Genomic DNA, 25,789 nt, shown 5'->3' on the forward strand with positions numbered 1-25,789 from the left:
CATGTCTGGGGTGGCTGCCCAGGGTGGAGCCTGTGTTGGGTGCCTCCTGCACCCAGTGGCTTTGTGTGGAGTGGGAAGTGGCCCCGCTGGGGCAAGGCGGCCAGGTCCCAGCCTGGGGTTAGAGGACTTGGCACCACTGACCTGGCCTGACTTGGAGACCTGGCTCCTCAACACACAGTGCCCCCTTCCTCGCATTCCAAGGCTCAGGGCTCAGAGAAACGGGGCAGCAGGTGCAGGGAAGAAATGTGCATGGAATAGGGATGAGGAGCCCAGGGACATCAGACCTCCCTCATGCCTCGCTCATGGAGCACCTTCATCTCATTTGCTGGCTGGGTTCTCAGACTCACCTGGATGTCATCTGTAGCCCACGTGCCCACTCCTCTCTTTCTTCTCTCTCTCTCATCCTTTCTTCCTCTTTTCTTTTGTAACAGATTACGTAACTTACCCCTGGTCCCACAGCTGGTTAGGATCAGGCCAAGTTAGTCCGATCTTAGGCCCTGCCTTTCCCACTGTTCCCTCTGCCCAAAAGAACGGATGGGGGTCTGTCCTCTAGGACACGCTGTAGACCTGCTGAGCTCTGGCCCTGGCAGAAATCAGGCTGCGGGAGGCACTGTGAACCCAGGCCTTCCTCCCTGCCTGGCTTCCTCCAAGTTCCCTGGCTGTGTGGGAGCCATGGGTCTCTCCCTGACAGGTTGGGGTGATGGTGAGGTGGAGGGGTGTCCCCAAGGCAGTAGGCATGATGACAAGGGGTAAAACCCAACAGAGGCCCATCCTCCTCTGCTCCTTCCTGGGGACTGTGAAACTCAAACAGAGCCTTGTGTCCCTCCCTCCCACAGGCCCTCTGGGCCCTCCCCATGCATCAGTCCTGCCTCTGTGTTCCCAAAACACCCTGCACAATCAGCTTAGTATTTTGTATTCTCTTTTGACTGTGATCCCAGAGAGGGGGAAGGCTGGCAGAAAATCACTTAGCGCAGCACCTGGCAGGCACATAGTGAGTGCTCAGCAAGCATGAGCCATTGCATTGCTGTGGCTTCAGTGCTCCATCCACAGTGTCTGCCGTGGTGCCCACTCTGAGCAGGGCCCTGGTCGTAAGGGAAACATATTAACAGCACAGCAGCTACACGCACAGGGAGTGCTCGCTGTGTTCTGGGCACTGCTTTGAGCACTTTTCACCCGTTGACTCCTCTAATCTTCTCATGGCCCTTGTGCTGGACACTCTTCTTATCCCCATTGCACAGAGGAGGAAACTGAGGCACAGAGAGTGACTTGCCCAGGGTCACACAGCTTGGACGTGTTCCCCAGCAGTCTTGCTTCAGAGGCTGTGCTGTCATAAATATGTGCAGAAGAAAGGAAGAAATGAACAAGACTCAGGATGTGGACGAGGAAAGAAAGGCAGGAAGCTAATGTTGACTGAGCATCCTCCACGTACCAGCCATGGTGCACATCACTGATGTCTTCAGAGACGTCAAGGGATTCGCCCAGGGTCACAGAGGAGCCAAGGGCATGGCTAGGATTTGAGCCTTGGGTGATTTCTAATCCCCTTCTCCCCACCCTATCCCACCAGCTCAGGCTACAGGGAGCAAGCGCAGTTCATCATGGGCCGCCTAGTCACCCCCAGCAGCCTCAGACCACACAGTTGAGTTGGAGGCAAGACAAGGAGTCACTCAGTGAGGCCACTCATTACCAAGACGTTTGGTTCAAACCAGCCATAGGTGAGGAGTTTAGAGGAAGGAGCAGAGCCAAGTGGGTGACCTTGAATAAGCCCATTGCCCTTGCCATACCTCAGTTTCCCCTTCTGTGCAGTGGACACAGCAATATACATCCTGTCCCTCTAGGCTGCCGTGTGGGTCTCATGAGCTAACAAAGCTGGAAGTGATGAAAGTCAAGCTGAACAAAAGAGCTTTGTAGGAATAAAAATACTTTTATTTATGAACATCTAAAGGCTTTGCCTAAAAGTGTGGTCAGTGGACCGGCAGCAGTGGCAGTACCTGGAGCTTATCAAAAATGCGCTGCCCGGGGCCTCAGGCCCCACCCCAGTCCTGCTGGATCAGAGTCTGCATTTTCGCAAGCTTCCCCCATCGCCCATGGGAAACACTGGTCTAGAATTTCTAGCTTCCCAGTTCCCCATTCCTAGACGCTGCCTCTTGGGCCTTCTTCCCGTAGCCTACAAGGGGTTCTTGGCAGGAAATTCCCATCTTGGAGAAAATGCCATGACCCAGCCAGACGCCTGCCCTGTTTAACTGCTTAGGAGATATGAGTGCGTCAGAATTAAGCTGAAGTTGGGCAGAGGCTCTAACAGCCTCTGTCACTCCAACAACCTCTGATGAGACCAACTTCATTTGTTGGGGGTGCAACTGCCACCAGAATCAGCAAGGCCTTTCAGACCTGGGACAGGGTGCGGGAGGAGTGAGGGGGTAACCTCAGCCTGGGCTCAGGAGGGCTAGGGATTTCTTCTGAACAAGCAAAGGGCATTTGTACCAGATAGTCTCCATCTTCACACAGGAGGGCAAAAGGTTGAAACCGCAGTTGGAATGTTCCAGGTTAGAAATAAGAAGCAACGTCCCAACTGATCAGGAGCAAGCCAGCCAAGGACACTGAAGGCGTCCCTTAAATGTGTGGCCAGTGTGTGTGAGGTCAAGAGGCAGAGCTGGAACGGATTCCCAGAGGTCCTCTGCCCGCCATCCTGCCCTGAGACCATTTTGTCCTCAAGAGGCCGAGGGACTCATCTAAGGTCACACAGCAAGGAGCCCTGGCTTCTGATTCCCTGTGTCTGGGACCCCTCTTCATTGCAGGCCTTCCTGGAGACTGGGGAGTGACCTTGATGACCTTAGCAACATCTCTTGAAGCAACCTGGAGGTTTTGAGCATGTCAGTGGGAGGTCGGGAGGGGCTGGCTTTGTGAGCCTAGCAACTCTGTGTGTCTCACTCTGTCTCAGGCTTCGTGGTACCCAAGATAATTAGGAATACCCCAGGGGCAGAAGTCCTCTGAGACAGATGCGGTGAGTCAGGGACAGGAACCCTGGAACCCAAAGAGTCCAGGTAGAGAAAGCAAGTAGAGGCTCGGGAGGCCTGACACTGATGAAGAGCCTGGAGACCAGCACTGTGTATCCTTAGGCCAGGTACTTGCAGTCTCTGTTTCCCTATGTGTAAATGGAGGAGAGGTTATTAGACAAGATCAGTGATTCCCAACTGGGGCTTCGCATTAGAACCAGCTGGGTTTTTTTGTTTTGGTTTGGTTTTTGGTGCTAGAAATTTGGATTCAGTAGATCCAGGGTAGGCCTGGCCATGGGCATTTTCCTAGCTCCCCAGGTGATTCTGATGTGCAGCTGGGCAAAAGCACCATTGCCAGGTCTGAGATGGCAGCTGTGGGGGTTGCAGGTGATCATAACCACAATTATCCTCCTGAGGTCCGGGGAATGCAAGATTACAAGGTTCCGGGAGACTCCCAAATGAACATTCAAGAGGTTCCAGTATCCAGAGGTTCCAGATGTTCAATCTCAGATTCCCTAGATCGTGTGACTGCAGCTTTATTATTCTGGGAAGTGAAGCTTCCCACGACGGAGGATTCTGACACTTGAGTGTTCTGGTTTTGTGACTTTAAGAGTGTGAGATTCTATAATCATTCTATATACCTAAAGTACGTGCTTCTGAAACTTCCACGTGTTTCTGTGTTCCAATGTGCAGTTATTATTCTTCTCTAAAATGAAGATTCTACATGTCTGTAATTCCAACACATTATCCCAAATTCTAGAGACTCCAAGAACTTAAGCTACCGTGGCACTCATGTTTTTTAAAATTCTAAATTCAGCAACTCTGTGACCTGTCATTCCATCTGGGCAGTTGGCCACCAAGGCTTGGGCCCAGTCTTTGTCTCCTCGAGACAAGGTGGTGATTGTATAAGCCTGGGTGCATGACCCTTCACCTCCTTGGCCTGGAGGACCTGTCTTGGGGGAAGGGGCAAGGGTGGAGAGAACAGAGACCCCACAGAGCTCTCACTTCTTTGGCTCTTCCTCCAACACTGGCTGTAAAGGACTGGAAGGTGGAGCAAGTGTGAGGGGCACATGTGGCCATGTGGCAAGGAGGGCAGCAGGTGGACATGCAGCCGCATCCCCGAATTGCTGCTTGCATCCACCCATCTCACAGCAAAGCTGTCAATTCTCTGTGTCAGACTGGCTCAGACATTAGAGGCTATCATATCCAAAGCAGCTCCCTAAACTAACTGTCTCTCTGTCTCACACACACACACACACACACACACACACACACACACACACACACACACATATACATGCACATGCACATATACCCTTTTTCCAGATGGGAAAACTAAGGCCCAGAAGGAGGAGGTGACATGCCTGATAGAGCTGGCATCCAAACCCAGGGCCCTGAACTCCCAGCTGTCATTGCACGATCCTTTCCAGCTAGTGGGGCCCAGATCTGGCTTTCTGCACAGAACCATCAGCTTTCTATAGCTGACTTTCAGGTCCCTCCAAGGGGACAGGGACCAGTCCTGCGACTCAGGATTACACATTTAAAGCCTGTAGCCTGGCGGATTTTGCCAGGCCCAGGAGAGGCTCCCCCTGCCCCCGCATGATCTCCTGGCTGTTTCCTGCCTGCCTGACCACAGTCTTCCGTTTCACTCCCCCAGAACGGGTGCCTGCCTTGTGCCAGCGCATGTCAGGCTCAGAGGCCAGGAGGCAGAGGCTGGGCTGAAGAGTTAGGCATAGGGAGGGGTTCCACCACTCACTCACTGTGTGACCTTGAGAAAGTCTCTCCACCTCTCTGGGCCTCTCCATACTGTGGGCCGGTGGATGGTAACTGACGGAGTTACTGTGAGGATTAAATGAGACCCCAGGGGAAAACCTAGCATGCTGGGAGGGGAGGGGCAGAGGCTGGTCACATCCACCACCCACTGGTCCCCTCAGCACTGAACCCATTTTGGACGAGTGGCTTGTGTTTGTTGAAGGTGGCCGGGTAGACTTCCTTATAATCCTTCAGAGGTAAAATGATGGATTTCAGACTCTCCTGGGTTTTCAGAAGGTTGGCAGGTAGAGGAGATAGAGTCCAAAGGCCTTGAACACCTGAGATTTAGGCAGGTGTCCATAAAATGGTGATGATAATGGTGATGGTGGCTATTGTTAACTGAATTCCAGCCATGTGCTTGGCACTCACGAACTCCTTAAAGCTTCTTGACTGCCTGCCCGATCGGTCTTATTATCCCTACTTACATGGGGAAACTGAGGCTTGTCCAAGCTCTTGCTGCCAGTAATGGCTAAGTTGGGATTCAAACCCGGGTCTCCAGGACTGCACAGCCAGAGCTCTCTTTCACTTCATACTCAGCTAAAAGAGGGGATGCAGGGCCACATGATGGATGGTGGCCATCTCTCTACATGGCTGCAGGCAGTCCATGGCCAGGGAAATAGAAAGACATTTTCTAGAACAGATGCGAATGGTTGCATGTTCTCCTCCCTCGGTGGGATTCTTCCAATTTTCCATGTGGCTATTTTATCACTTTTAGAAATCTAGAGCTGCCTGTGGCTGCCCAGGGCCTGGAGATGGGTGGAGCGCACAGGGCTCTGCACGGCCACCCACACCATGTACGTACATGGGGCTGCCGACAGGCGAGGGTGTACAAGGGCATGTCCGTCCCTCACCGATAAGCCTGTGCACACTTGCACAGAGGCTCATGCTTCTGCAGGCTGCTGCCAAGGCCAGGGGACCCAGGAGCTTATCGGGAAGCTCCTGAGCTGCCTCCCTTGGGGTTCTGGAGCGGCAGCTCCGCCTTAGCCACTCAATTCCTTGTCAGTTGACTGAAAACGGAGTTGGCAGGTCATGCCACGGTGCATTCCGCTTGCTCCCTGTGTGCGTGCATGCATGTGTGCGTGTGCGGCTGCAGACCTGTGCCCACCCAGACCCAGTTCAGGGCACAGGCTCAATGCCCCCTGTGGAGGAGTAGCAGGAAGTCCTTTCTCCAGGGCTTCTACATGCCGAGACTCCCCACGTGGTTCCTCCCACTCGCAAGATTCTGGCCTTCTGGGCTTCTGGGAGCCAGGGAAGGGCAGGAGAGACAGCCAGGGCTCCGTAAGGGGCACATGTAGGGTGCTCCAGGGACTGGGACGGTGGACTTGCTGGGGGTCCTGCCCTGGCAGAGCAGGCCTTTGGGACTAAGAAACCTTCTCAGAGTGGGATGGTAGGGTCCCAGGGCTGAGCATGGCAGCTCCAGGAGGGGCCGAGGCCTCCCGGAGGTCTCCTGACCCTTCTTCTATCCCCACTGTTGCTTCAGACTCTCCCCAGCACTGGCCTGGGACCCCAGGAGGCCTGAGCTTGGCCTTGCCTCTCACGACTGTGTGGGCTGGGCATCCCCTGGCCTCGGCCTCCTCCTCTGTAAAGTGGGGCACCCGTGGGCAGTGGAATGAGACCTTGGCAGTCCTGCTCTGTGCACATGCCGCACACACTGAGCGCTGGGAGGCTGGGGCTGCCTTTCCCTCTAGACTCTGGTTCCATCCTCTCCCTCCTGGGTTTTCTTCCGCTGTAGACTCAACACCCCTTCCATTGAGTCCTCCTTCATGGCTCCAAAGAATTGTTTCGGGGCCCAGCAGTGGAATAATTGGAACAGTGGGGAAAGCCCTGGCCTGCCACCGCAGCCTGTGTTCACGTGGTTCCTGCTCTGAGCCTATTTGCTCACCTGCAGGGCAGTGTGTGTGTTTAATTACAGCACCATGCCAGGGTGCCTGGCCACATTAGACTGTAAAGCTAAGAACAGAGGTCAAGGCCTCTTTTTACCAGCCCCGAGGTGATTTTCACATCAGCTTTAGAGTGGACCATGCCCGCAAGGGCACCTTGAGCAGGCTCACGTGACAGGTTTATAGGGGATTCCTGAGGACAGGAGCCAGGGCAGACAGTTATCATGAGGCTGCCATCCATCACTGCTGCCTGCTGTCCGGTGACGGCCAGTCCTCCTTCCATCCTTCATGCCGGCACAGGACACCGTCATCACCTTCCCTTGTCCCATCCCGGCCTTGTTCCCCAGTCAGAGCCAGGGCAGCCACGGGCCAAGAGGGGAGCTCCTGCCTCAGCCCCCACAGCCCTACAGATGATTGAGGCCACACACCTGGGAGTTGCTCTCAAGCCCTCGCTCTCCTCCCCCAAGGCTAGCCCAAGTGCTGCTGACTCAACCTCCTGCCATCTCAGGGGTCTCTCACCCTTCTCCCCTCTGCCACCCCTCCCCAGACCACACCCCCACTGCCTCTCCCCAGCAATGTGGCAGCACCTCCCTAACTGGTCTCCTCATGTCCAACCCCTCTGTCCACTCACCAGCCAGAGAGATCTCACAATGCCAGGCTGACTTTCGCATTTTCAATGCTTCCCTGGCTTCCCATACTCCTGGGCTGACATCCAACTCTATGATATGGTCCAAGACCTGGAGTGGCCTGGCCTGTAAGCCTCAAGCCCTCCATGCTTCATGTGGTCCAGCCCTTTGCACAGGCTGCTCCAGCCCCACAGGGCCCTTTCCACTGTGACGTCACTCCTCCCCAGCCACTCTGGCCAGATGCTCCCAGAACATGGGGCTCCGCTCATCCTGAGCACATCCAGAAGGCCAGATCTGTGTTCAAGCATGCTACTTTTGTCTGACTGGTCATCATGTATTTATTGAGTACCTACTATGTGCCAGGCACTGCTCCAGGCATGGGACATTTCATAGTGAACAAGAAAGATGAGGAAAGAATGCAGTTCCCAGTCTTGCAGGATGATAAATAGTAAAGAAATTGACACCAATGGATATGCTATGCTGGTAGATCATATTCAAAGACAGTTGTCAGGAACGGTGTCTCTGAGGACATGACAACTTGAATAGAGACAAATGAAGCAGGAGCAAGTGGTGTGGGCATCTGGGGGAAGGGTATTCCTGGCAGAGGGAACAGCAAGTGCAGAGGCCCTGAGTGAGGCACAGATGTGCTTGGCTTGTTTGAGGAAGAGCAAGAGGGCCAAAATGGGCCTCCTGACAGCTCCAGCTCAGAGGGAGAGTTGGCTGGGAGGGGAGGGGCGGAGGCACAGTGTTGAACACATCCCCTGCCTTGCTCTCCCTTCTCCCGCCTCCTCCCCCCAGCTGGGCAGCTCTTCTCTAGGGGACACAGATGGGTGCTTGTCTTGAGAGTCCCCTTCCTCCCCCTGTTCCTCCAAACACTGGCAGTGGGGACAGGAAGTGTCGGCCCTCGCCTTCCAGCTGCCCGGGTGGGACACCACTGAGCTAGGCCAGCCTGCTCAGGGAGGGACAGAGGCCCTATTGAGCCCGTTCTCTGGACCATCAGGGACAATAGCCACACTGAGGACCAGGAACAGTGACCAGCGTGCTTGCCCAGGAAGTTGCCAAGCCGCTGCCTGCCGCATCCCCACACCTCCCCTACCCCTCTGGCTTTCTCCTCCAGCTACTTCTCTCAGGCTGATAGTCATGTCCAAATGGTCACTTGTCCTTCACCTGCTCCCCAGAGCCCCCTGTCCTATGCCAGACCCACGCTGGGCCCAGGGAATCAGAGGGGACCTCTACAGAGTCTCTGTCCCTGAGGAGAGGGCAGGGAAGGAAGTGATAGACACAAGAGCTGAGAGGGATGCATCCTAAGTGCTTCCTACAGAGATCCATAAGGTGCGGGGGTCCCTGGAGGGCAGGAGAGATGTCTGCTAGGAGTGCTGGTAGGGAAGGCTCCCTGGAGGAAGAGTCACATTTCTAAAGAGCTTCCGCAGCCAGAGTCGTGCTTTGAAGGCACACCCCCCAAGTGGCCCAAGCCTGGCAAAAACTAGCCTCTGTTACAGCCCCACAGGTGTGCAGAAGCAGTGGCCAGGATTGGACTCTGTCCACTTCTCAAGCCTGTGTGCCGTCTACTCGTGGAACTATTTGCTTTGGAAGGATCTTTAGGGATCATCTAGGTCAGGAATGCCAACACAAGTCATGTGTTCCTGCTTCCCCTGGCCATGGCAGGGCAGGTACCACGAAAATCACACCATTCTTGCCTGTTGAGCTTGGATGTAGCTGCAGAATCCTTTACACCACAGTGGTTTGGTGGCAAGTAACGAGTGGACACACAGGGAGAAGTATTTGCCTTTCCTGATTTTACTTTATCCCCCCATCATGGACAGATGGGGACACTGAGACCCAGGCAGGGAAGGGGCTTACCGCAGGTCACAGAGCTTGTTGGTGGCAGTGTGTTGGGACTGGGTCAGGGGCTGGGTCAGGAAGGAGATCAGAAACACCCACCTTACGCAGTTTAGGCTGTGAACCATCAGAGACCGGGAATGGTTGACTACCCTGAACAGACCTTCTGTGTGGCTTCCCACTCTGAAGAGGGGATCCCCATTCTTCTCTGCCACGGCACCCCATTTCTTCATAGCTCTCATCACAGCTTTAATGATCTGAATGGGATACTTACTTTTCTTTTCCTCCACGCCTGGCTGTAAGTTCATGGGGGCCGGGGTTGCATCTGTATTGTTAACCACCCCCCTCCAGTGCCTTGTGGGTGCCTAATTCATAGTTGTCGAGGCACACGTGGAGAGGAAGTAAATGCACGTGGCGATTGGTGCTCCAAAGCTTTCCCTGCTCCCTGGCTGGTTGCTTGGCCTACAGAGGACAAGCGGGATCCCTGGGGACAGCTGGGGTCCAGGCATCAAGCTGGTCAGATACATGCCACTATATAGTAAGCAGCTAGCCTAACCTGGGTAGTCCCTGAGCTCCCTGCAGGGAAACTGAGGCCCAGAGTGCTATAATCATAAGCCAGGAGTTGTGCAGGCAGAGCAGGGAGCTAAGCTGGCGTCAACGGGCTTCTGTCCAGGCTTCTGGGCACCCAATCTTGCCACAAGCCTCCACATCTGTAGCTCAGGGGCTGACTTTTCCCGACAGCTGGGCCCACTGGGAGCTGTGTGTGTTGGTGCCAAGGCAAACATCAGTGGTGGAGGTGGGGGCAGGAGGTGCCTGCGGGCTCTGTGTTCCTTTGCCTTCCTGAACAGACAGGGCTAGAGCCCCTGAGCAGCCCGACCTCCTGCTCCACGATCATTGTTCCCAGTGATGGTTTCCAGATGCCGAGGAGTCACAGGTTTGGGGCTGGGCCAGGAGAGCCAGGCCAGCCCTCCCCAGTACCCCGCCGCCACCAACACCACCACCGGTCTTGCTTTTAAAGAGATGGCCCTTTCTCCCCCAATCCAGACTGTTTCCCTGCTCAAGCACAGCAGCCTCACTGTCCTGCAACCAGCCCAGCTCCTGGGGTTAGGAACCCTGTGCTCCACTCCCAGCTCTGACCCTAACTTCCTGTATGGCTTGAGCAAGTCACTTGCCGTCTCTGTGCCTCAGTTTCCTGGGCTGTAGAATGGGCATATGGGGGCAGCGTCGAGGTGACAGTATCTGATTGGACTTTAACAGACTGTGATCAGGATCCCTGGGGCGGTGGCTCCCCAGGTGGGTCCCCAGACCAGCAGCAGCTGCATCGCCCGGGCATTTGTGAGACACTCTGGTTCTCAGGCCTCCCCAGACCTATTGATTCTGAGACTCCAGGGCTAGGGCAGCAGCGTGCAGTGTACCAATGCCCCGATGGTCCTGTGCGTGCTCTTATGAGCGAAGAACAATGCGTGCTCTAGAAGCAGGGGCTCAGGAATCTGGAATCTGGGATCAGAAAAACGAGCACAGCCGTGTGGCTTCAGAATGAACCTTCGCTTCCTGCTGGGGAATGTGGACTGGCACTCCCAGCCCTGTGTGTGGTACGGTTACTGTGCAATGGTCAGCCTGGCTCCCACACCACTGAGTGCTCCTCTGGGACAGGCGCTCCCTGGGGGCAAGTCTGCACCTGGCTGGTGCTCCACCCCATCAGCACTTTAAAGGCGCTGTCTCAGACCCTAGCAAAGAGGCCGTATGTGCACACGGGTTGTAGGGCGTGTGTCCAACTTGCCTTCAGTAGGTGTGGAGGGGGTCCTAGGGTGGCCCTGTGGCACAGAGAGTGACAAGATGAGCCCTGGGGCAAGGGGGCACAGACCAGAAGGGTCCCTGCAGGCAGGGCAGTCAAGGAGGCTTCCAGGAGGAAGTGCAGCTTCCACTGGATTTGGTTGGGAGGCAGGGTGTGCCAGGGAGTGAGATTGAGGTGTGTAAAGGTGGGTATGAAAACAAGTACCACCAGCCAGCCCCTTCTCCTTCTCCTCCCTTTTCAGCGCACCAGCGGGATTATTGTCCTGTGGGGCTGTCCACAGACAAGGGCAATGAGAAGGTCAGAGCTCAAGGCCACGTAGGAGGCATGCAGTGTTGCAGCAGTCAGTCAGGCCTGGGTTTGGATCCCAGCTCTGCTGTTTCCTGGCTGTGTGGTCTCAGGCAAATCTCTTAACCTCTCTGTGCCTTGGATTCCTCATCTGTAGGGGTTAAAGGGAGGACGAAATGGCTGGTGGAGGTAACCCCACACATAGCAGGAGCTGTAAGGGTTTTAGAGCCAGGGACCTGGGGCCCAGGCAGGGGAAGTGACCATTTGGGGACACTCTATCATCCTGTTTCCTGTAGAACTTCCTGCACAGAACACCATTGCCTTTGGGGACAGTGCAGAAAGGTCAGTTTGGGAATGTCTTTCCAGCCCCTTGGTGAAGAAGCAGGGTCAGCAGGGGTGGGAAATGTGAGGCTTCCTTCCTCCCTGCGACCCCCTGTAAAAGTCACGTAAGAGCAGCTCTTCCTCTGCAGAGCACCCCCACCCCCACCTGAAGAACAGGTGCCACAGGTGTCCTTTGTACCTGTCCATGGCCTTCTGGACCTCCGATAGCTCACTCAGCAATGAGGGAATTGGGCAACAGCCAGAAAGGCCATGGTTCGAAACCTGCTGCTTATTTGCTGTGTGACCTTGGACAGGTGACTTAACCTCTCTGGGCCTCTATTTCCTCACCTGGAAATGGGATCACAATGAAGCTACCTACAGGTTCTGTGCGTGGCCAGCCCCAGCACGCAGGGGAGACTCAGCACTCTCCACCCCTGTCTGTGGTTGTCATAGTCTCCTAAGCACCGTGAGCTCCAGCGCTCACCCAGAGGTGAAAAGTTTGCTTCTCTTTCTACCCATCACTGGCCAGATGAGGAGATCGAACCCCAGAGAGAGGAGGTGATTTATGTGAGGGTTTTTCGAGGCTGGAAGTCAGGCCCGCAGCCTCTTGCCAGGCAGCAGTGGGGGCCCCAGCCCCCAGGCCTCTGCCAGAGTGGCCCCAAACTGCTGACTTCAGCATTTCACTGGCCAGGACAGATCAGATTTCTGTTCTGGCACTTGGCCACCCTGCACACCCTTCCCCCATCACTATTTTGAGCTGAGCTCCCCTGTCCCCTCCTCCCAGGGCTGTGGCCCTCACACCCAAAGCCTCACTCCAGGCTGAGGCCTTTCTACCTCTTGACCCACCACCTTCCCTCCAGCCAGGGACGGCTGGGCTGGTCACAGCCGTGTCTAGCCAGGCCTTGCCAGGGACGCCTTCAGACACAGAGCCAGGGGCCAGCTGCCCTGTGCAAATGGCACTGCTAGCTCAAGACAGCCTTCCAGGGTGCTCAGCGTAGCCCAAGGGGGCATCCTGGGAGTGGACAGAGCCCACGCCACAATCAGCCCCGGCACTGCCACCTCCTATCTGTGTGACCTCCGCCCTGCCCTAACCTCTGCTGTCCACCTCACACCTCACCCTTTGCAGGCACTGCCACTCCTGGTGTCCCCTCCAGCCGCCGATGGATTCTGAGTCCCAGCCTGAGCCTAGTGCTCCCATAGAAGTGAGAGGTGTGGAGGGCGTGCCTGACCACAGCACACGGAGAGGCTTGTGGAAAACAAGATGGCAGTTTGGGGAATTTCTTTTAAATTTCGGATGAAATTTCTGAGTTTGGCAAGCTGGAGGCTGGGTCAGGGCAGGACATGACCTAGGGCAGATCATGTCTCTCGCCTTTCCCGGAGCTAAGTGTGTGGTGCAGACCACAAAGTCCCCTGGAAGTTCAGGGAGAGGGCCTTCTCCAGGGTAAGGCAGCAGGTGGGTTCTTGGCTCCACAGCAGCCAGCCTGGGACTTGGCAGTGGGGTGAGCTCCCAAGCAGGGCATTAGCCCTCTCTGGGCCAGGGAGACCAGGGTACCCCTGGAGCTTGCTCTTGAAGGGTACATGGCCGTTCACTGGTGAAGTGTTGGGTACAGGGAACAGCAAGAAAAAGGCACAGATGGGCAACTTGTCACCTGCGGGGAGCGACTTTTCTTTATTGGAGTGTAAGCGCTGTGGGTGGAAGGTCAGCTGGGGCCAGGGGGGGAAGGGGCCTGAATGCCTTCAGTGTTTTGTCTCAGCTCTGCGGTGAGGCCCAAACTTGAAGTGGGCCTTCATTTAAGTATTCGAGGAGACTCTGCCTGGCCCAGCTCGGCCGGTGACTGCAGCAGGACAGAGGGGTGCAGTCAGAAGAAAGGACTTGCTGAGCAAATGGGACCCAAAGAGGGATGTGCAAGACCTGGAAACAACACATGGTTTTCAAACTCAAGAGTCCACTCCAGCAATCAGCGAACAGCAGGGTGGCTGCAAATCTTCCATCCACCCACTAAGGCAGCCAGCAATCCCTGTCTCTGCAGCGGTGGAGGAAACCTCTGTTGCAATCCCTGTGATTCGGAAGCTTTCCACCCCTCTGGACCGGCCCCTCTTCCCCTCCCGCCCCTCCACTCTGATCCATGTGGTTTGCTAAGGGAGGAAAGCCAGAGCAGGAAACAGATAACTTAGGGAGTGGCTGTTCATGTGATTAAAATGTCTTTGCTTTCCAAAAAGTTTTGCCTGAGATTACGCCAAATCGCCTAGCTGGGGTGGGATTTGGAGAGGGGGCTTCTGCTGCCTTCTGGGCAGTGGTGCCTCAGGGCCGGGCACAGGGCCTGGAGGCACGGAGTGTTGGGGGGCTTGGCACCTCTCTGGGTCCTGGAGGGGCTCCTTGGTCTCTGTGGGCCCCATCCCCCCGAATGTCTCTGTCTCCCAGCCCTTTTGGTTTGTTTCCGCATCATGTCTTGCCTCTCCTGGGCACCCTGTCGCCCCCCTCTCCTCTTATCTGCTCTGACGGGCACTCTCTCACTCCCTGCCCCTCATTCCCAACATCACGTCCTCACTCCCCGTCTCTCCAGGATCTCTCCCTCATCTCTCTGTCTCCCGCTTGTTTTCTCCTCTCTATCTCCCTTCCCTCCTCTCCACACCCCCACTCCATGCCCTCCTCCCCAGGGTTTTCCTGAGGCCTTTTCCTGTCCCTGTGAAAGCTCCCATTGTTCCCTGCACTTTGACAAACCCTAGTGTTGTGGAATCAGGATGGCATTTTTGCGGTGGCTTTGGGCTGGGAACAGGGTGGGGGGGGAGGGGTGACAAGAGGCCAGGCCTTCTGGACCCATGCTGGGCTGCAGCAGGATCCCAGAAGAGGGGAGGGGGCCCTGGGCAAGGAGGCGAGGACGGCTGTGTGCAGACAAGGAGGCCCTTGAGGCTCCAGAGGAAGCCCTGGGTGGCCTCTTGCTGCGTCCTTCCTCCCTCCCGGCATCCTGCAGGCCGCGGCCCAGCCCGCCTGTCCCTCTGACCGCCTGCTTCCTCCGGGGCCTCCGTGGAGCCTGCAGCTGCCCAGACCAGGCTGTAGGGCTGCAGGGCTGCAGCCCTCCCACCTGCCTCCCCCAGCCGTGCATGTGGACATGTGAGTGTGGAGGTCTTTGGTTGATCCCTAAAGCAGTACCACAGAGCACAGAAGGGAAGGAAAAGCCAGGGGCTCAGCACTTGGCAGACTTGCTCCCCCTGTCTTGAGCCTCAGTTTCCTCATCTGTCATTAGGGTTAAGAGTACTGACTTCATGAGGCCGTGGCAGTGATCAGAGACAATTTCATGTGCCATGCATAGGTCCCATGCCTGTCACTTGGGAGGTCTGTGTGGCCTCTGCCTGAGGGCATGAGTCCAAGCATGTTTTCACAGGTGTCAGTCCGACTTGGGCTTGAGCCTGGGAGTACGTGGCTGGGGAAGTTCGTGACTGGTGTGGGCCATGGTTGGGGAAAGGGTCACAGGGCTGGCCTCTTTGGAAGGCCTTGGACTGAGAGCTCCATGAAGACAATATATTCTTCATCTGTCTTGTTTCCATATTTCTGGAATTTTCCACAGAGCCTGGTGCAGAGTGGGTGCTCAATGTAAATTAGGTGAACAAATGAATATTGAGGTGGTGGCCATGGTCAGAGGTCAGAGGTGGGGCTGTGTTCCTAGGAGCAGGCTTTCTCTTTAATTTTCTCTCAACCGTCTCTCGGAGAGGCTGCGCATTCAGTGGAAAGTGTCGTTTTGTAGTCAGCAGATTGTGTTTAAGTTTCGTCTCCACAGCTGTGTGGCCTTGAGCAGGTTGGTTGGCCTCTCTGTGCCTCAGTTTGCTCTCCTGTCAATTGAAAGGGCTCTTGAGAGTCAGGTCAGAAAGCGTGTGGCACGTTGTAGGTGCTCATTGAATGTTAGTGTCTCCAGCTCCACCAGAACAGCCCCCTCACATGGAAGATAGAAAAACCGAGGCTCTGGCCAGGCACCGTGGCTCACGCCTGTAATCCCAGCACTTTGGGAGGCCAAGGTGGGCGGATCACGAGGTCAGGAGATCGAGACCATCCTGACTAACACGGTGAAACCCCGTCTCTACTAAAAATACAAAAAATTAGCCGGGCATGGTGGCAGGTGCCTGTAGGCCCAGCTACTCAGGAGGCTGAGGCAGAAGAATGGCGTGAACCTGGGTGGCAGAGCTTGCAGTGAGCCGAGATAACACCACTGCACTCCAGCCTGGGTGACAGAGCAAGACTCTGTCTCAAAAAAAAAAAAAAAAAAAAAGAAAGAAAAAGAAAAACCGAGGCTCTAAGACAGGCGTGGGAGAGCCAGGGCCCAACCTGGACCTCTGACCTCTATCCCCTGTTTACTCCACACTGCCCCAGGCTCAAAGAGAAACACTAGGGAGAATGACCAGGGACCTTCTGCCTCCTCTGGCAAGGGCCAGCAAGGCCACACAGAGGGTCCTGGGCTGGGGTCGTGAGCCCATGGCCAGCCCTGCACCCCCTCTGTGGACTAGTTGCCCCACCCCTGTGACCTCTGTTTCTGCATCAGTGGAAAGTCTTTCTCAAACTCCTGAGACTGGGGATCTTCCTCTCTGGGAAGGTAGACTGGAGCCCAGGGCCACCTCAGCGGCAGGGCTGCAGGAAAGCACGCAGACTGGGCAGACCAGGCAGGACAGGGGCCGGCGGGCAGCCCATCTGTTCTTTATTTCCTCCCCCTGCTCCTCTTGGCTCCAGCCAGAACCTCTCAGCTGGACGCACGGTGGGGCCGGGCTTGTGCTCCATGGGAGGGCGGAGCGTGAGTGGGCTGCCAGGCACATGCTGAGTTATGGGCCTCCTGGGAGGCCAGTGACCCTGCCCAGCAGTCAGTCCAACCTCTCATTCTGGAGATGGGAAAACTGAGGCCCAGAGATGGGAAGGGATGCCCCCAGCGTGCCAGGACCCATGAGAACAGCGGCCCCTTCCTGTTTCTCACCATCCCGGCTTGGTGGGTCTCTTCTTTGTGCAATCCTGGCATGTTGCATAGCAGTTTAGAAAGTGAGCCCACGTTAAGGGGCTTGGGCTCGGATCTGGACTGCCCCATTTCCTGACAGTGTAGCTTTGGCAAGCCATGTAACCTCTTCATGCGTCAGCGTTCCCATCTGAAACCTGGGACTAACCGTACTTAGCTCATGGGTGGTTGTCAGGGCATAAAGAGGGCCTGGCCCTGACCAAAAATACCCAATGATGGAGCAACAGTGATTTCTCCATCCCAGGGCTTGGCAGGGCACAGGCCTGCGCCCCTGTGCAGATGGGAGTGGCAAGGCCAGGTCTGGGGGTGAGGCACTTACCTCAGGCTGGGAGGTATCGAGGCCTGGCTGGAACCCATATCCAGAGAGCAGAGGCCATGCATCCTGGGGCACAGTGAAGCCTGGAATCATGGTGTGCAGGGCACAGCCTCAGGTTCCCAGTGCCCACCCTGCTCCCCTCCCAGTCCCTGTGATTCTCTGCCTCAACAACCAAAGGCCACAATGTCACCTCTGTGCAAAAGGGATTCACTGTCTCAAAGGGGTGAGGAGATCAAGCTTCACCCTAAAGGATCACTCACTCGTGATGGGACTTCAAGCAGCTGGGGAGGAGTGACCAGTCAGGCTCTGGTGTTACGTGACAGTGTGTGGACATGTCTGACTTCCCTTAAAATGGAAGGAGCAGAAGGGACCCAGGGGTGGGGAGTGCATTCCATGGTTGGGCGGCTAGCTCTATGGACATGAGCATGATCCAACAGAACCAGCAGCCTGAGGCCAGCCAGTGCTCAGGCCCCAGGGTCCGCACCTGCAGGGGCAGGAGTGTGGCCAGAGCCACCATCTCTGGGGTTTCTGTCACCTTGTGAAAGCACAGTGCGCCCCCTAGGGGGCAGGAGGGCCCTGCGGGGCAGGGAGTGGGCTGGTTATCATCTTCTTCCAAGACGGTAACCCACTCATTAAAGGCAATTCATTCGTTAAGAAAGAGAGTAAGCTGCAGAAGTAAGATCATCAACAGTCGTGTCTCTCAGCCTTTGTGGCTGCTTTCCTGCCAGTCCTGTTCTTGTGCAGCGGTTGTCTTCGGTTGCTTATCCTGCTCTCTTTATAAGTATTTTCCCAAACCCCTAAAAAAATCACCATAACTATTTTAATGGCTTTGTTGTCATTCATCCAAAGGGTACAACGTAATTTAGGGAACCCAGGCATTGTATTTGAATATTTTGCTCATTCCAGATTTACATTGTCCTAACTCATGCTGTAATGGACATTTCTGAACATCTCTTTTGTCCACATGTCTGATAATTTCCTTGGGATAGTCGCCCGGAGATGGATTTGCTTAGGATAAGGAATGCACATTTGTTTAAAGTTTGAAGGCTTACAGAAGTTTGAAGTTGTCATATAGAAATACAGTAGGAAAATATACCTGTTCAGTCCCCACCCAGCAGCATCTCAGAGTGCCTGTCTGCACACCTGCCTGGTTGGCCTTTACCAGATGCGGGGGTTGGAAGGACTGTAGAGGTGGAAGTGCCTCCAGAGTCACCAGATCCACCTGCCTGACCAGGGCAAAGGCCCCCTCAGCAGCCTCCCTGATACTTGTTAACTCAGCCTCTGCTTGCATACCCCCAGTAAAAGGGAGCTCACCACCTCCCAGCCAACCACAAGAGATTTCACGCAGGGATGGGAAGAAAACACTGAACCGTTCTGAAGAAGTGCCCAGCCAGTGTGAGCCTCCTCCACATCTCTTCCCCAGCCACTGGCTTGCCTGGGGGGCCCCTCCCACTTCCCCGCCCTGCAGTGCTGCCTTCTTTGCTCCTTGGCTTGGCTCCTCCTTCCCACCCCCACTCTGGCCACAGTTTCCCACTTCCCAGGCTGCCCTCCTGTGACGATCCAAGCCCCAGTCTGGAAGTCAGAGGATCCCTCCCTCCCCCGAGCTCAGTCAGATTTACTGAGTGTGTCCTTGAGTGAGTCCTCTTGCCTCTCGGGTCCCCAAAGGGCCTGTCTGTGCTACAAGGGGTGGTTTCTGAGCTCCAGTGAGCTTTGCCCAGCCTCCTGGCAGATGTCATTCCCCAGAGGGGTACATGGCAGGGGCCTGGGTCAGGAGAGCCTGGTCAGGCCTGGCATCCTTCCCAACTGGGCGGGTGGTGGCCCCTGCAGTGCTGTCAGCAGTTACCGTCTGTTTCATGCTGAAGTTTATGAGAAGAGGCTGTGCCTTTCTGGGAGGAGGCGGGGCTGGGGGATGGTGGGGGGTGGGGGGTGGTGAGTAGAGAAGCCTTTGTTCTGTTAGAAATTCCTTCTCCCCTTGGCCCTGCCCTCATTTGTAAGCATAAACAATGTCGGGACTGAACCCTTCCAGGAAGTGGCTCCTCGCTGCTAAGAGCTGCCCACAGTCCTGTCTTCTCCTCCATCCACTGCCTTTACCCCTGCCCTACAGGCCACCTCTACGGAGGTCACAGCCAAGGCCTGACACTGGACTGGGCTGAGGGGAAGCTCTAGGAATTTTCTTATAAAATTCCTGCTAGGGGGTCTCTCCCCAACAGCACAAGCCTCCATCATGGTGGGGACAATTTTGGGGATGGCAGACAAGAGGTGAATCAAGTGTGGCCTTGTGGAAGAGCCTGCTGGGCCTAGCCTGCTGCCCTTCACGCACTGGAAGCACTTTGGCAAGTCCCACCCATTCCCTGTGCCTCAGTTTCACCATCTGTTAAATGGGTTGATAATGTCCCCTGCCCCACAGGATTCTAGGAGAGTTCGTTGGGGGCCTAGTGGGCTGTGGAGTCCTGAGCATAAAGCCCAGCACACAGGCGGTGCCACACTAATGCCAGTTCTCTTTCCTCTTTCCTCAACCTCTGCCACCAGTGTCCCCAGAGCTTCTGCAGCATGGTCCTTCCATGAGAATTCTAGAAAGTGAAGACGCCTAATGCTGTTTCTTCTTTTGCTTGCCAATCCGTTCCTACCCAGGGATAGAGAGTGACCCAGATGTCCCTCCCAGGTTTCCCTCCCATCTCTGGAACCATCCTCCTGGGACTAATGCCTGCGGACCTCAGCCCTAGCCTCTGCAATACCTCAGACACCTCTGCTCCCTCTCCTAGTGCAGGCAAGGAAGAAGAGAATCACCCCGAAATAGCTAATGGTGACCGAGCACTTGCAGTGTGCCAGCAACTGAGCTGAGACCTTTACACGCATGAATGTGTCAAATCCCAACAGCCCTGGGAGGCAGGTCCTTTGTCATCATCCTGGTTTCCAGATGAGGAAACCAAGGCACGGAGAGTTTGAATAACTTGACAAGGAACCCCCCAGATAGTCACAGGCAGAGCCAGATGTCATTGCAGGCATCTGGTCCTGGAGACCACAATTTGAGCCACATCCCATGCAATGGCATGTTGGAGCCAGGCCCTCCCAGTGCCTGGCCTGACAGCAGCCATGGGAATGGTGCGCTGAGGACGTCTGGTCCTGCAGGAGGCTGGGGCCCCATCCCTTGCCTGCCAAGCAGCCCACACGCCCTGATGGATGGCTCCAGATGGCTGCTTTTCTAATTACATGGTGCGTCCATGCTTCCTGGCTCACCCCTCGCTCTTCTCTTTCATTTTCCTGTTCCCTTCAGTTCGCACTCAGTGTCTCCTTTATCTGCGTGGGTTTCCTTCCTGTTCATTTCTGAAGCAGGGGCTCGGGGAACAAATTCCCAGAGTCCACCTCCAGTGTGGCTTCAGTCCCCATGCTTCACTCTGCCCAGTGTCCTGGAATGACTTGACCCCTCCTTCTGGTACCTTGACCCCTGCCCTTTGCCCCAACTGTGTGAGGCCAGGCACCTGGTCCTGTGAGCTCCCTAAGCTAAGAGGCCTGCAGAACCAGCTCCAGAGTGGGCCTGGCTGGTGAGAGTCCCCAAGTTCCCACCTTCAATCAAGGAATCTCAGACCTCAGCATCAGGGAGGCACCCACGCCTGCCCCCTTATCCCCTCTGAAGACGTAGATGCTTCTGGGGAGACATGGGGGAGTGAGTTCATCCAGTGCTTTATTTCAGATGATGGAAGATGAGGGGTTGTGATAGAGGGGATGGCTTAGAAGCCACAGGTTCCAGACCCCAGGTGAAGGAGAAGCGGGCACCAGAAATGGTCAGAGGGACACCCACTAACTTGAGATCAACAGAGCTCAGTGTGCCTTCAGAGGCACACGTTGACCCCTCTATTACAAACTGACTGGCCCCTGGGCCCTGGCTGCCCACTGAGCACTCCCTCGGGTGTGGCTGACCCCTCTCTCAGATCTGACCAGTGCTGAGGGCAGCCCTGCCCTGGAACTCAGGCTGAAACTTCTCCCAAGAATGTTACAGCTGCCAGGAAGGCCACTGAGGATCCAAAGACTTTAGGCAGTGGGCCCAGGAGATCAGGGTGGTGTTGGTGTCACTTTCTAACTTTAGGTTTGCGCACTCAGCACGCATGTCCCCCCTTAGTGTTTTGCCTGAAATTCTAGCAGGCTATCACCGAGTGGTAGTAATGGCGCCTGGGACAAAGAGGCATGATTACTAAAGGAAGAAACTATGTACCCATTTTATATACCACTTTTTGTTCTACATTAATAATAATAATAGCACTAATATTCCTGTTTTGCCTTGTGTGCGAGGCACTGTTCTAAATGTTTTGCATTTAATCCTCAGCTCATTTAATCCTCAGAACAGTCTTATATGGTAGTTACTGTCCTTATCCTTGTGAAGTAACTTACCCAAGATCCCAGAGCTAGGATCTGGATCCAGAGTGTGTGCCCTTAACCATTACGCACCACTTCATAAATGGGCAGTTCCCCAAGGAAAGTTACTATGGCGACATCATCTCATAGCCCAGCGCTTCTTTAATGTAATGGCATATTAATTCCCTGGGGCTCTTGTTAAAATGTAGTTCTGATTCTGCAGATCCAAGGTGGAGCTTGAGACTCTACATTTCTAACAAGCTGGTGGCGCTGTCGCTGTTGGTCTGGGGACCACACTTTGAATAGCCACCGTGGAGAGCCTGCATTTAAGCCTCTCCAACTCAAAGCCTGCGAAGACCTAGTAGAGAACATAAATTCAGCTGCAGCTGGTGGGAGCAGAGGTGATGTGGAGGAAGCTGATGGGGTAGCCACTCCTTAACCTCAGCCGGCAGGGATTCTAGATCAGAGTGGTCGTATTTGTGTGAAATCTCCCATTTGCAAATATTAGGGTAACTCATTCAACTTTTAAAAACACTTGCAGCTTGCATGTGAATGTTCATAATAGCATTATTCATAATAGCCAAACATTAGAGAAAGCGCCAATGTCTATCATCTGATAAATGGGCTAATAAAACATGGCATATCCATACCATGGAATATTATTTGGCAACAAAAAGGACTGAAGTGTTGACATATGCTGTAGCATGAATAAACCTTGAAAACATGATGCTAAGTGAAACCAGACACAAAAGGACAAATGTTGTATGTTTCTACTTATATTAAATACCTAGAATGGGGAAATCCAGACAGACAGAAAGTACATTAGTGACTGCCTAGGGCTGTGTGGGGTAAGGAAGTGGGAGTAGGATGGGGAAGGACTATTACTGGGTATAGGGCTACTTTTGGGGGGCAATAAAGATATTCTAAAATTAGATTGTGGTGATGACTGTAGAACTCTGTGAATATACTTAAAACCAATTGATTTGTCCACTTTAAATGGGTAAAATGTAAGATACATGAATTATATCTCAGTAAAGCTGTTAAAATAACACTGTGTGGGAGACAGCTTGTTTCTTTCATATATAAAATGCAATTACAAATCAACAAGAAAAATATTAGGCTACTCTTGCAGGAAAAAAGAATCACAAAGAGTATGAACAAATAGTTCACAAATTAAACACAAGTGATTCTTAAATGCATGGCAAATTCACTCTTGCTCATAATAAAAGACATGAAAGTCAAAGCTCCTCTGAGAAGATTTTCTACCTCTTAGATTGGTGATAATGAAAACTCTGTTGATGCTGTTGTGGAATGTTAAGTTGGGATACCTGCAGTATGTGGGGAGGGGCAGTGGGAATTTGCTCTTTAAAAATTAGTGGTGCTCATACCCATTGACCCAACAATTTTACTTCTATATTCACAAATACACTCACACATGTGCAAAATGATACACATATGAAGTTGTTCATTAGAGCATTGTTTGTAATGATGGAAGAACAGAAACAAGCTTGATGTTCTAAAATAGTAACTGGTCCATGCACTATGGAGCTTGCATGGACTCATACATACTGTGTGCAGCTGTTAAACCGAATGCAGTAGCTCTATTTGTAGTGATGTAGGGAAAACTCTAACATGTATTATTCAGTAAGAAAACAGTAGCCAGGCACAGCTGTATGCACCTGTAGTCCCAACTACTCAGGTGGCTGAGGCAGGAGGATCCCTTGAGCCCAGGAGTTTGAGTCCAGCCTGGCCAATATATCGAGACCCTGTCTCGAAAAAACAAAATAAGATAAAGTTTTAAAATGGAAGATGCAGAACCAGATGGATAATCTGTTTCCATTTTCATGATGGAAAAGAATGTACGTACAAATTGGTATGTCATATGCATCTGTAAATGCAGGGCCCGCCTTTGGAGTGGTATGAGGGACATTGGATTGCCTCCTAGTAGAGGAGCTGACTGGGTGCAGGGAGGAGGAAGACTCATTGGCACTGCCACCAGTTTCCGCGCTTGTACTGCCTCTTCAATGACCCTTTAAAGCACACTGCTGGGTAGGCCAAAGAGTGCCTGTGTGCAGGCCCATGAGACCAGCTGCCCTTGATGACGTGTGAGTTAAGGAAGTAATTTCCAGCCACCACTGAATACTTTACTCCTTAAATCTAGAAGAGACGTGCTCCTCTGTTTTTTCACCATCTCCTCTGTTTTCTGTTCCCCATGTGTCTCCCAGCCTTTGGATCCTGTCTGTGCTCTGGGGACATCCCTGATATTATCTAGACTGGGGGCAAAAGGGGCCTGTACACATGGACACAGGACATGAAGACTGAGGCAGAGGCCAGGGGAACCCCATGGGGCATCATCTTGGCCTTTGGACCCCAATCCCCTGTGTTTGCTTCCTGCCCTGTAGGCACGCCCCAAAGGCGAGGGCCTGACTCCATACCAGGGCAAAAAGCGCTGCTTCGGTGAGTACAAGTGTCCCAAGTGCAAGAGAAAATGGATGAGCGGGAACTCCTGGGCCAACATGGGGCAGGAGTGCATCAAGTGCCACATCAACGTGTACCCGCACAAGCAGGTGAGCCGGGCGGGCTGGGGCCTTCTCGGAAGGACCACGGGAGGGTGACTTTTCCCTTACCGGGCCTCAGTTTACTCCCTCCTACGAGGGATATGTCTCTAAGTTGACTCTTTCTTTCCTTGTCTCATCTGAAATGGGAGGGAAGGGAAGGGAAGGAGAATGGTGGGGCAACTGTACCAAGATCTTGAGACCAGAGAATCCCAGCAAATTATAAAACTAGTGAACAGGGCTTGCTGTTGTGAGACAGAGACGTGAGGACAGCAGGAAACAGCAGGAAACTCCAATTTCCTTCCTTGATCCATCCAGTCGGCCAGTGTCAACAGGGAGGCTGTGTGCACCAGGCCCAGGCATGTGGGAGGGATGGGGCCAGCTCCTCCTAGGAAGGTCTTACCTCAGGCAGCTGCACAGGGAAAGTCACTCAGAGGAGGTGCTGCTGACTCGGGGACCTGGAGGACAGGGGGAAGCTAGGCCTATCACAAGTTGGGGGCTGGCCATCCTAGGAAGAGGGCACAGCAGGTACAAATGCCCTGAGGCCATAAGGACTTGGGGCGCTCCAGGACCACAGTTCAGTGAAGGCGCAGGAGAGGGTAGTGAGAGGCTTGGGGCAGAGGGCTAGACGGGGCGGTCACAGAGCCCTGGGGGCACTTGAGGAACCCAAGAGCAGCAGGGCTTTCAGATTCATTTTAAGTCAGTTACTCTGGTTGTGTGCAGAGATTGAGTGGGGAGACCAGTGAGAAAGACAACACCCTAGCCCTCATACAAGCTGGGAGGGGGCTGAACTCTGGAGGAGGCTCTGGAGCTGGATGCGACACCAAGCATCATCAGATTGGTGGTGGAATGTGGGGGAAGAACAGGAGCCCTGGAGAACAGTCCCACCCCAGGCAGGCTGGAGCACCTGAGTGGATGGAGGAGCTTGTTCCTGAACTGGGCAGCCTGGCTGGGACACAGGTGTTGGAAATGAAAGCAGGGCTCCTCTGATACAGATTACATTTGAGATGTTCGCAGTAATCCAATTAGAGACGTCAAGAAGGCAGTTAGATTTGTAATTCTGAAGCTCATGTGAGAAGTCAAGATGGCCCATACATAAGTGGGTGTCATCAACCTAAACATGGTAGGGAATGGATTTGAGTTCCTGTAGAAAGAATGTGGACGGAGTAGAGAAGGGATTCCCTAGACCAAGTGTTGCTGAATCCCAGTGTTTGATGGTCAGATAGAGGAGGAAGACCCAGTAAGGAGAAAGAGAACCAGGGAGCGTGGAGTCCTGGAAGCCGGGGGTGGGGTTCGGGAAGTGCTGTTGGAGGCTTGACTGGTGCTTGGTGCTCAAATGTCAGGTATAGAGACCACAGAGGAGTGCCTTGGAAATTTGGCAATAAGGAGACGGTCCTCAAAGTTTTACAAAGCAAAACAAAAGTATCACTTTTACCTGGGGAACTTGAACTACAACCAAGGTTTGAGAAGCACAGAAGCCCGGCCAGTCAGGCGTGAGGGCGAGAGTGGAGGTGCTGATGTGTAGCTGGCCTGGAGGTCGGGGCAGTGTCCATGGAGCAGTGTCAGGGGAGGCTGGTGTGGATCTGGCTGCAGAGGGAATGCCTCATTGTCCAGTCTCTTGAGGAGAGTTTGATTGTGGAGAGAATCACAGCAGTAGCCACAACCAGGAAGGAGCCCTGGAGCTAGGTGTTGTGGAGATGGTAGAGCCTGGAGCCCAGTGCAGTCTGGTGAGAATGATCTAGAAGACAGCCAAAGGCTGATGATTCAGGGGAAAAACGGGAGATGCTTCACCCATCGGCACAGGAGGGAGGGAGAAGAGGGGGTAATTAGGAAGGTCCATGGGTTGGATGATGCAAGAAGAACCTCACATCCAACGCTTCTGTTTTCTCAGCAAATGGAAGACAAAGTTCTCAGGTAGGAGTGAGGCGGGCTGGGGCGGGCTTGAGGAAGGACGAGCGAGGAAGCAGCCTGCTAGGGAAAGCTGGCTGGACCACCCAGCCGCATCCCAGGCCCGGGGGAGGTACGTGAT

General features: G+C 54.2%; 1 protein-coding gene across 1 annotated transcript in view; it reads left to right on the top strand.

Annotated features, from left to right (window-relative positions):
- The window catches only part of ZCCHC24 (zinc finger CCHC-type containing 24), a 63,352-nt gene that overhangs the window by 28,996 nt on the left and 8,567 nt on the right, over window positions 1–25,789 (top strand). The window contains exon 3 of the mRNA XM_005565326.4: window positions 23,608–23,772. Within this exon, the coding sequence (XP_005565383.1) occupies window positions 23,608–23,772 (165 nt within the window). The remainder of the gene's footprint in view (window positions 1–23,607; window positions 23,773–25,789) is intronic.

The sequence above is a fragment of the Macaca fascicularis genome, chromosome 9, assembly GCF_037993035.2.
Source record: "Macaca fascicularis isolate 582-1 chromosome 9, T2T-MFA8v1.1".
Lineage (NCBI taxonomy): Eukaryota > Metazoa > Chordata > Mammalia > Primates > Cercopithecidae > Macaca > Macaca fascicularis.